At 35.4% G+C, this 12,622-nt stretch overlaps 1 protein-coding gene across 1 annotated transcript in view; it reads right to left on the minus strand.

Moving 5' to 3' along the window:
• Positions 1–12,622, minus strand: part of NEGR1 (neuronal growth regulator 1) — a 1,075,199-nt gene that overhangs the window by 441,868 nt on the left and 620,709 nt on the right. Inside the window, exon 3 of the mRNA XM_049879570.1 lies at positions 7,268–7,393. Coding sequence (XP_049735527.1) covers positions 7,268–7,393 — 126 coding nt within the window. The remainder of the gene's footprint in view (positions 1–7,267; positions 7,394–12,622) is intronic.

The following is a 12,622-nucleotide window of genomic DNA, read 5'->3' on the forward strand; positions in this document are numbered from 1 at the left end:
TCTCATTAAGGGCCTTCCTCTTTTTTTGCTGACCTTCTCCCGGCACTAACCCCTCCTGGTAACATGTCCAAAGTACTTGAGACAAAGTCTCACCATCCTTTCTTCCAGGAGCATTCAGGCTGTACTTCTTCCAGTACTTGAGACAAAGTCTCACCATCCTTTCTTCCAAGGAGCATTCAGGCTGTACTTCTTCCAACAGTAGAGAAACCAAATTTCTACCTTGGCAAACTAGATGAATGGTTATACCTTCATATCTAAATTCTTCACTTCCCATTTACTCTTTAATCCGCCACAATTTGGTTTCCACCCCACAATATCAATTGAATTGGTACAATGACTATTTATACTACCTAACCTAGGGAAAGTGGTTCTTATTTTATTTGACTTCGTAGACATCTTCCACCACTCAACTGCTCCTCAGAAAATTTCTCCTCTTTTGGTTTGTTGAAATTACAGCTTTCTGGTTCTATGTTTGTAACCTCCTTCATAAAACGCTCAATAAGTATTCATTAAAAATGAGGAGAGTCAGGGATTGATTTAGGATGAGAGAGACTTGAACCTATTTGAATGTGGAAAGGCAGAGTTAATAGAGAATAGTTAATATTAGTTAACTATTACCAGTAATAGTTAACTATATTAATAAGTAATATTAATAATAGTTAACTATTAATAGCTAATAGAGAAGTTAAAGATGTAGGAAGAAAGAGGATAGTTAGTGGAATAAAAGGTCCTGACAAAAGAGAATGGATGGAATACAGAGCATAGGAGGAGAAATGGGAATTAAATTGACCAGTGTTTTCCTGACTTAGGTAATAGCTTTAACTCCTGTGAGTAATTAAGGTGAGAATATCCTACAAGATATTAGGCATATAGGAAATAAGCAAACAAAAGTTTGAGACATACAGCCCAGTACTGACTATTTTTTAACTTTAAAACCAAAAGAACATCTTCGTCAGCTAATAAGCAGCACCTTGCTAGAGTGTGAACAATTCTGGAGTTCCAGATACCAAAGCATAGAAATGAACCAAGGAATAGAAATCAAGGTATAAGACAATGAATAATAAATGAAAATTTGACAGGAGTCTTCAAAGTACTTTCAAAGTTGTTCCCTTTAATCTCTTATTTTAAATTTTACATTTTACTCTTTCCTATTTTTTTCCGACTGGATTTAGATTTATTAATATAATGCTGTGTGATTAAGAATTTTATTTTGTCTTTATACTCAAAATCAGATGCTTGTATAAACTTGTCAACGCTCTCTATAAGCTTGAAGTGATGTTTGGCTTCACAATAACCTCATTTGAGAGTAGTATAAGAATTGTATTCAAAAGTCTTAAAGAGACCCCTGAGTTTCATAGATGAGGTTAGACATTCTATCTGGTCAGAAACTCATATATATTTCAGTGATAGATTAATAACTAAAAATATGGAATTTTTACTATGTCGTGAACTTTGTTCAAAGTTTTACACTATCCTATGTAATACAACAATCTGTGAGTTCTGTATATTTATGTTTCTCATTTTATATTCGAAGTTTAAAAAAGTTTAAGAATTTTGTTTAAAATCTACCAGTTGATAAGAAGAGGAGCTGAGTCTCAAACACAATTCCAACTGATACCAAAGTTCATGATCGTAATCACTGTACTTTACTGGCAGCATCTGGTATCTGAGAAGTTACTAATAGAAATGGAAGGGAACCATGCATCCCATATTAGGAATTTTGAGGAAACCTTGAATATTTTCTAAGTATATTAGGAACCAGTCATGGATTAGTTAAAGCAGTAGGATCCAATGTATATAAAGATCTATGAATCTGTCTATAATTTGCTCCTTGATTTTTTTTTTTTTTTTACTAATTATGCTACAAAGACTTTTTACATACATACCAGGTTTTAGGCCCTAATCCAGGCTTGTTGTGGATTGAAGGCAAATATATATATATATATATATATATATATATATATATATATATATATATATATATATATATATAAAACCAAAAACCAAACCAAACCCACTGCGGTTGAGTGGATTCCGATTCATACTGACCCTATAGGACAGAGTAGAACTGCCCGAAAGATTTTCCAAGGAGCCCCTGGTGGATTCGAACTGCTAGACTTCTTGGTTAGTAGCTGTAGCACTTAATCACAACGCCACCAGGGTTTCCACATATACATATATATTGTATTTCTTGCCCTGAAGTTGTTTAAGTTCTTGTGATTTAGTAGAATATCATGGGAAGTAGCCTAGATCTCTGAGTCTCTAATAATTTTACCATAAGGCTGATGGACAGAATTATACTTTAAATCTATATGGTTTAAACTCACATTATAATGGTTCTAGCCCCAAGTGTATTGTATTCAATCATTTCAAGAGTATGCAAGTGCACAAAAAAAAAAAAAAAAAATGACAGGTATATATCTCAAGGACACAGGAGCCAGATTGAAGTAACTCCCACTGGTCAAATCAGGGACAATTTCAGCAACAAAATAATTACAGACAGGAAAGAATTATAAACAGTTTTAAAAGGTTGCAAATCCATGCCTCCAAGCCATAACAGATAAATAAACAAATAATTAAATAATAGATAAGGAGAAGGGAGGGCTCTTGCTTTCATGGAATGCTATGACTCATCAGTAAACGTGGAAAGATGCTGAAGCTAAAAAAAATCATCATTTTGTCATCATTAAAGGCTATTCCACAAAAGATTCATTGATAAATGCTAAATCTAAATGAAGGTTTGACAAGCAGCAGATATTTACATGTCACGGCCTTAAATCTTTCCACACAGGCTGCTTATTTGTAACATGGAGAAGGGGGAGCGTAACTGTACTGTGGAGAGATCAGACAACACCTTGATCCAGTAATCGAGATTAACATCATAAATGAGGGATAAATCGGCATCATGTGCCTCCCAATATGATTCCTGGAGAAGGACACAACGTCACTTACTTCATTCCAGGTGTGCATAACTAGAATCTAATTACAGGGAGACATCAAACAAACCCCAAATGAGAAACATTCTATTAAAAGGGGGGGGGGCATGCATTCTTCAAAACTGTCAAAGCTCAGTAATGAAAAAGAAAGGCTCAGGGAAAGAACTGTTTCAGATTAAAGAAGACTGAAGTGACATAGCAACCAAATGCAATGCATGATTCTAGACTAAATTCTGTATTGAAAGGAAAGGAATATTCTAAAGGGCATGTCATGGATTTAATTGTGTCCCCCCAAAATATTATCAACTAGACTAGGCCATGATTCCTATATATGGTTGTCCTCCATTTTGTGATTTGATGTAATTTTCCTACGTGTTGTAAATCCTAATATCCGTCTGTGGTTAATGAGGCAAGATTAGGTTATGTTAAACAGAATTAGGGTAGTTTGCAACTCCATTACTCAGGTCACAGCCCTGATCTTATATAGGAGAAATTTGCCCAGGATGTAGCCTGCATCACCTTTTATCTTATAAGAGATAAAAGGAAAGAGAAGGAAGAAGAGAGATAGGAACCTCCCACCACCAAGAAAGAAGACCCAGGAGCAGGGTGTGTGCTTTGGACCTGGGGTCCCTAAGTTGAGAAACTTCTAGACACATGGGAAGATTGATGACAAGAACCTTCCCTCAGAGCTGACAGAGAGAGAAACTGTTCCCCTGGGGCTGGCATGCTGAATTCAGCATTCTAGCCTCCTAAACTGGAGCCCTAGTGGCTTAGTGATTAAGTGCTACAGCTGCTAACCAAAAAGGTCAGCAGTTTGAATCCATGAGCCACTGCTTGGAAACGCTTTGGGGCGGTTCTACTCTGTCTTATAGGGTCACTACGAGTCACAGTTGACTCGACAGCAGATGGTTTTTTTTTTGGTTTAACCTGTAAGAGAATAAATTTCTGTTTGTTCAAGCCATCCACTTGTGGTATTCTTGTTACAGCAGCACTAGATAACTAAGACAGGACACTATTGAGTCATTTGAGAAAACTGGAATATGGATAGTTAATTTGATAACAATATGGCACAAATGTTAAATTTATTGAAGTTGAAAACTGTACTGTGGTTATGTCATGAAATGTCCTCATTCTTCAGAAATGCATACTGAAATATCTAGGGATAAAAAAATAATGTATGCTGTCAAGTAATTCCATTAAACATGCACACACACAGTCCATACACACAGAATAAATGATGAAGCAAACAGGACAAAATAATGATTGACGAAACTGGGTAAAGCATATAGGTTTTTTTTGTATTGTTTCTGCAACAAATTTTATAAATTTGAAATTCATTTCCAAGTACAGAATTAAAAAAAAAAAAAAAAGAAAGAAATCATAGATATAAGTGGACTCTAAGAAAGTTTATTTTGCTAGAACCTTCTCAGGAAATATATTTTGTAGGGAATATACACTGAGTTGTTTGAACTATCAAATGGACTAAAAAAAAAAAAAAATTGCTGTCAATTCCAACTCCTAGTGACCCTATAGGACAGAGAAGAACTGCATCATGGGGTTTCAAAGGAGCAGATGGTGGATTTGAACTGCCAACCTTTTGGTTAGCAGCCAAGCTGTTAACCACTGTGCCACCAGGGCTCCATCAAATGGACTAGCAACTGTAATTGGCTCTGGTGATGTTTTTGATGTGTTTGAACCACAGCCTCATTTTGCTGAAGGTTAGCGAGAAGCTCTGGAGCTATATCATCCTTGTGAACAACCTTTTATTATTTTTTTGAACTACTTTTAATTATGAATGAGTCAGCAAGAATTACAAAAGGCAGAGGTAAAAAAAATCATTTAAACAAATCATACATGTACAAAAACAAGCCCTTGCTTCTAGTATAGACATGCAGTTCTCTATGCCTTCTTTTAGCACTAAACATTGTTTACTTGTTGACTGTAGTTTTCAGATGCATATTCTCTCAATGCTATAGCAAAAGAAGGCAGAATAACATGCAAAATCATAGTATTTTACAGGTGAAGTACAGATAGATGAACTGAATTCACAATTTTGCTTCAAAATATAAATATATAACTTGAAAAAAGTGAACAGAATTATCAGACCTGTTACTTAAGGTCAAACTCCATAGTGTCGTGCATCTAAATACAGATAATGAATTGATTAAAATTTGAAATTATTGGAAATGTTTATAAAAATTTTAGCCAAGTCTAGCTATTTAATTGGATAATAATTAATATTTATGTTAATTTTAGTCATTTCCTTGGTATAGCAGGATCAGAAAAACAAATCTATATAGTTTAATTTATAAACCCAATCTGTCTTCCTTCAGTTTCATTATGTTACTCATTATCATTATTCTAATAACTTCACTAACCAATATTCATGCTATTTAATTAAACTAAAATGTATCCAAGCACTTAAAAAAGAATATGCATAATGAGAAGGGCTGCAAAGCATGAGAGTTTAAATCCAAAATATTAATCTTAAATTATGTGGAGATGAAGATTATGTGTTTCATTTTTACAAAAATGAGACTGCCATATTAGATTGAAATCCCTGGAAAAATGATTAAGAATCAGCTGTACGTTTGCATATCACCTTATACTTTTTAAAGCACATTTATGCCAGTTATCTTAGTTCAGTCTCACGATAGCCAGGGATTACTATCATTTACATTTTGAAAAGTAGGAAACTGGCCAAAGGTAACTGAGGCTAAGAAGATTTGCTGAACTGATTAATAAGAACACATGTGCCCTAACTGCTAGTCCTGGATTTGTTTCACTTATACACTGTGGGGAGTCCTACCATGCATTCAGTACTCATATACCAGTTTTCTGATTCCATAGCAGCTCTAGAGAGTAAAGTGTTGGCAGAGTCTAGAGGCACCCTCATGCTTCAAAAATATTATAGGGGCAATAATGCATATTATGTAAGTGTACACTGCTGTTATATTGATTTTTTTCTCACATTAACAGTAATATTGAGCATATGATGTGGGTAAGTCTCATTAGGCATACTACATAAATGAGGAAACTGAAAGACACTTAAGGATAAGTGATATCAAAGAAAGCATTAGCAGATACAATAGATGTTCCCATTGTACTCTTTCTACACCTACACAAAATGTGCCTCTCTGATTTCTTTAACAGTAATTTCATCACACTAGCTTTGTTGAAGCTATTTATGCCAAAAATATAAAACAAAGAAAATAAAATTTCAATGTTCTGAAATGAGGCAGGGTTCTATTCATTAAAAGTATCACTCTTCCTTCCAGGATAGCCTCAAACCTACATAATTCAAACATTTAAATTTTATACAACTTGGTGCTTCTGTTAGAGTTGTGGCTGTGAAAACAGATTTGTTTTGCTGATGGTTACTGCCATCTTCCTTTGATTAACTTAATCTCTTTGTGAGGATGTAAGCTGTAGCAGGAACACTGGGGACCCATAACCATGTTATATCCCTTCATTCCACCTAGCTATGTGATCTTGTACAAGTTACTTAAACTTTTGGGTTTTCAGTTCCCACCTCAGTTAAAATTTAATTCTAATTCCCAAATTCTTGATTCTGAACTGCAGTTTGAAATTAGACCCAGAACCCTCACAATTTGTATACTTTCATTCTTCTCTGGTTACCTTAGTGGGTCATGCTTGACTATTAACAGGTGAATATTGATTCAGTAAATCTCTTACACACATTTAAATGAAAATCTTTCTTTTATGATATTTCTGTTTCAGCCTTTTGTCTATTGATTTCTGTTTGATCCAGTATAATAAAGTGCAAATAACCTTCACCAAGAATCAAAAGACATAGGTTCCATTCTGGACTCTGAAAGAAACTGTCCATTCAACTTTTGTGACTTCAGTCTCCTTAGGTGTAAGAATGAGTACAGAAATACTCATCTGCCAATGCTGGTAGCATAGTGGTTAAGTGCTATGGCTGCTAACCAAAAGGTCAGCAGTTCAAATCCACCAGGCGCTCCTTGGAACCCCTACGAGGCAGGTCTACTCTGTGCTATAGGGTTGCCATTAGTCAGAATCGACTTGACAGCAACAGGTTTGATTTTTGGTTTTATCTGCCAACCTTATGAAAAACATACAAAAGGTGAAATAAGTTGGCTCTTTGTAAATGTAATGTTCTACATAAAGGAAAAGCAATATTCTGTTTGCTGTATATTAAGTACTTTTCTCGGATTAAAACCAGTAAGCCTTACAGCATATTAAGAATTCCGAGGAAAAATTTGGAAAGACTGTTTAAAACTCTGAATAAGTAAGGTTTCAGGAAAATAATGAACAGCACAAATGACATTGATACAGTACTACTTTACCTGATGGGGAGATGTGACGCCAAGAAATGGAGGGCTCTGGTTTCCCAGTGGCCAAACAAGTAAGAGTAACATTGGTTCCTTCATTGATGGTCATATCACTTGAGATGTCATATATCTTCGGAGGAACTGAAATGGCAAAGCATGCAGTGATCAGAAAATTATAAGATTTGGTTGAACTGTATGTGATTAACTTCACGACATCATGCAATTAAGCCATGGCAATGAAATGTACTTATGACCCATGGTCATCTCCTAAAAGATGAATTCTCTAGATCCTCAGGACTCTCCAAGAGCTTTTTCCCCTCCTAATTTTTAGATATTATATACTTCAGGATAAATTAAATATTAAATAACAAAAACAATTGGGCATTGCTTAAGTTAAATATTTATCATGGCAAACTTGCATTCAGTAAACCAAAATATGACCAATCTCATCATTCCATCCATATATCTTCACTGTAATGACAGTTTTTCTTTTGCAATAGTTAAAGAAAAATGGAAATTTGGAAGAAACTTCAAATATCAGGACAGTTATGCTTGCATGCTGATTCAAGAACTGAGTGAGGTAGGGTATGCGGAGGTGGCATTTTTTGTCTTCAATTTCCTATCTGTAAAAGAGCAGGGCAGGACTTTCCCAGCATTTAGGTTCTAAGGAGCACAGATTCTAAGGGCTGTGAAAGGTGTGTTCAAGAAGAATTTTCTCGTTAGCAATGGCTAGAAAATGCAGGGAAAAAGAAATCTCTTTGTTTCAGGACTTCTCAGGGCTTTTGTTATACCCTTCTGTACTGCAGTCTCCAGTTGGGTGAGGGAACGGTATTAGATATGTTTTCTGTGTTGTGTTAGACTATAGAAGATTTTGTTACATAGCACTTTATTAAATTAGTAATCATGGAATAACCCAAACACACTTTGGGAAATGATGGATAGGAAAAATCTGTAAGTTAAATTCTGAGTATAAAAATTCCTTTTTCTCCTCAAAACCAAAACTCTCATTTAATCCTCAAAAGGCATGGGATGAGTCCTGGGTCTTCTCCTTGCTGCCTGGAGATGATAGTAGCACAAACCCATATAGCTGCTGAAAGCATTAAATAAGTCAAATAAGTTAAATAATTTTAAAAAGTGCCTGGCCCATTGAACACATACCATCAGTGTTAACTATTACTTTTAAAAGCTTTAAAACACATACACAGTGTTTGAATTTAATTTCAATACTGCCTTTTCCAATGACTTAAAATTGCTTTCAGAATTCCAGCACTTTGCTAGTGTATGTAACTGATCTGCTACATAAGTTTTAGTTTACTTTACAAAAGTTGTGTTTTGTGGGAAGTTCTACTTAAAGTCTAACTAAATGGGTATTAGACACTTGGTAATTATTAGAAAAAAATTTTTAACTTGTATACTTTTAATTGGTTCATTCTTAAAGTTTCTCTGTGTAGAGATTACTTTTCACATTTAAGAGCCAGTATCTAAACTTTGTTAAAGGATAAATGAAATTACCCATCCAAAACCAAAACCAAACCCGTTGCCATCGAGTTGATTCCGACTCATAGCAACCCTATAGGGCAGAGTAGAACTGCCCCATGGAGTTTCCAAGGAGCGCCTGGTGGATTTGAACTGCTGACCTTTAGGTTAGCAGCTGTAGCACTTAACCACTGTGCCACCAGGGTTTCTGAAATTACCCATACTATGAATAAATTCTTTGAATTTTTTGAAATGAAACCAAAACTCTGCTACAAAAAAAAAAAGTATGATTTGATTACAAAGTATTCTATTATATATAACTGCTCATATGGCTGAGGAAAAAGTTTATTCCTAAATGATATGGCATTGTAACCATTTCTTAATGACACAGTTGAATTGGCATATAAAACATGTTATCATTAAACTCTTCAGTGAGCTCTTGTAACACAAATAATAATAATAAAAAAAACCAGAAACCATGCCAAACGGAAGACTGTTTTCATCTAAAGTAAAAGAGACTAGAAATACATTAAAATACCTTACACAGAAAGTAGAGAAAAATATATATGACTTATGGTGAATCGGAGAGTTAATAAAAATAAATTCACAACACTAAACAGAAACATCATTTGGATGCCAGGAAAAGTTAGACTTATTAGACTACAAAGTACATTACACGTGGATATATTACATATATATATACACGTACGTGTGTGTGTATATATATATATATATATTCCACTATTAAAAAAAAAGAAAAAGTTGTATGGTACTTTTTTCATTTATGTAGAAGATAATAAACAGATTTCTCAGTCTAGTCTCATTTTCCTGGCTGCTTTGGTTATATATTTTAAACGTAAAACTTATTCAACTTCGGACAGAAAACTGCACATTTAAGAAAAATGAATGGCTGACATAAAACAGTGTGTTCTGGTATTATTTTATCAATCCTGTATGACTTCAATGTCATATAATTACATCTTTACACATCCACCTATATTTACAGTGCTAAACATGAGTGGTAAACTAATATTGATCACTAGTGTTTGACTACACAGAGAAACAATCAAGTCCCTTAGCAATAAACTAAGATTTGACATTAAACTATGGGAAGTTATACGGTGGGGGAAGTGTTGAATTCCAGGTGTGACATGTCATCTCATTGACTGGAATTGCCTCCCAGGGCCTTATAATTCAGAACGTGCTAAGGGAAGAAACATCTGGAAAGAGAAAGTTAGCAAGGGAAAATCCCTCTGGCAAGGTTCTCCCCAGAATGCATCACCTGTTGGCAGCAGATGCTGTATAAAGAGGGCCAGTGAAGTTCTTCATAAGCATTGTGGCTTGTAGAGGCAAAAGCAGGTGTTGTTATGCTGAATATTCAAAGCTGCTGTATATTCAGTTCAAGATTTCAAACTTTTACTGAGTGTTATGGCAGGAATGACAGGAATAATGCTGAACCCACAGGGAATGCAAAAAATGAAGACATAATTCTTTTCCTCCAGAAATTTAAGTAGAAAAAGTAAATATATAAATAACTAAAAGAAAACAAATATTTACCACAGTTTCCTTCTCCATTTTACACGAACAACACATTTCCTATGGATATACCTTCTGGGTTCAAATCAGTAAAGACTAATTTTTTTTTTTTAAAGTTACTATGTGGGATAGTCTAAGCACAAAGTGCTTCAGTGCAGAGTTGTTTATAATAGAGAAAAACTACAAATAATCTCAATATGTGACAACAGAAATGGAGGTCTGAAGAACTGGTTCAGTGGATTTATGTTCACAATTGTCAGCACTGGCTCTAGAAAAAGGTCTGGCACTGGGGCAGGTTTGGGGATGGTCTTAGGCAGCATCAGGCTAAGGGAGAAAAGGGAGAGAAGAGATGCTTCTACTCTGGGTGACAGGAGCAGAGAAGAATGGGAACATCTCAGGCTTCTCTAGATCCTACAGCTCTGGTGGCTGTTCCCAGGTTACAGTTGGTGTGTAAATGACGCATGACACAGGTGGGAGGGAATGTATCACGTTTTCTGGATGACAAAGAAGTATATCTTTTGGTATGTCTCATTTTCTGTGTATGTGCATAGAAAAGCAAAATATCAGAAGAGTTTAAATAACTCAGCATTCTAGACATTCATACCTTTTTTATTTAAAGTGTTTTGTTTTTTTATATGTGCTCGATAAAGTCAACATTTTTTAAGCCATTTAATAACTACGGAATTTATGAAGTATTTTGGATTTGTGTGCTCAGTGTTTGTTATGGATTGAATTGTGTCCCCCCCAAAATATGTGTCAATTTGGCTAGGCCATGATTCCAGTATTTTGTGGTTGTACTCAATTTTGTGATCTGATATAATTATCCTATGTGTTGTAAATCCTAACCTCTATGATGTTAATGAGGCAGGATTACATACAGGTATGTTAATGAGGCAGGACACAATCTACAGGATTAGGTTGTATCTTGAATCAATCTTTTTTTTTTTTTTTATTGTGCTTTAAGTGAAAGTTTACAAATCAAGTCAGTCTCTCATACAAAAATTTGTATATACCTTGTTATGCACTCCTAGTTGCTCTCCCCCTAATGAGACAGCACACTCTTTCTCTCCATCCTGTATTCCCTATGTCTATTCAGCCAGTTTCTGTCCCCCTTTGCCTTCTCATCTCCCCTCCAGACAGGAGCTGCCCACATAGTGTCATGTGCCCACTTGAGCCAAGAAGCTCACTCTTAACCAGTATCATTTTCTACCCCATAGTCCAGTCCAATCCCTGTCTGAAGAGTTGGCTTTTGGGAATGGTTCCAGTCTTGGCCCAACAGAAGGTCTGGGGACCATGACCTCTGGGGTCCCTTCAGGCTCAGTCAGACCATTAAGTCTGGTCTTTTTTATGAGAATTTGGGGTCTGTATCCCACTGCTCTCCTGCTTTATCAGGGATTCTCTGTTGTGTTCCCTGTCAGGGAAGTCATCGGTTGTAGCACTTAATCTCTTTTGAGATATAAAAGAGAGAATAGAGCAGAGGGAAGGTGGACCAACTACCACCAGGAAAAAAAAGCAGGGAGCAGAGGGTGTCCTTTGGACCCAGGGTCCCTGTGCTTAGTAACTCCTAGATGAGGAGAAGATTGATGACAAAGACTTTAACCCAGAGTTGATAGAGAAATACTTCCCCTAGAGCCGGTGCTCTGAATGCAGACTTCTAGCCTCCCAAACCGTGAGAGAATAAACTTCTGTTTGTTAAAGCCATCCACTTGCAGCATTTCTTTTATAGCAACACTACATAACTAAGACAATATTAAATATTTATCTTCTAGGGCAGAATAATAAACAGATATGTTATTAATCATCAAAATGTAAATTGTTTAATATGCAGGAAATTATTATTATAGCATCATCGCCATAATTACCATCGTGATACCATAAATAAAAGCAATGAAGGCTAAAGGTTCTAAATTTAGTACTAAATCACAAATTATCTCTCTCCTAGTGGGACAAGACTTTAAAATTATGTTCATAATTAATTGTTGTATATCAGAAGTTAGATCAAATAACACTGGCAGCTTTCCCAACAATAGAGGTTGGGAGCAGATTTAAAGGTTGTGTTGGAGTAAAGTGCTTTTTAAAATTCACACATCCATTTAAAAGAAACACTCCTCATATTCACAATCTGCTTTGCCTTTAATTATTTAAGGGTCTAAAAATCAACTACTACTTCGTGCCTAGTCTTCAATTCTTGTGCAATTGATTCCACAGTGAGGTGATGATGCATATTTAGATGAATCTATAAATTTAGATTCTCTAAAGGCAATTTAAATCCATCGTTGGTTTCACTTCCATGCAATCTGATCTGATCCAACCACCTTTCTGCATCTGAGCCATCTGTCACTCTGTCTTCAGGTAGAA

The sequence above is a fragment of the Elephas maximus genome, chromosome 3 (assembly GCF_024166365.1).
Source record: "Elephas maximus indicus isolate mEleMax1 chromosome 3, mEleMax1 primary haplotype, whole genome shotgun sequence".
NCBI classification, from domain to species: Eukaryota; Metazoa; Chordata; class Mammalia; order Proboscidea; family Elephantidae; genus Elephas; species Elephas maximus.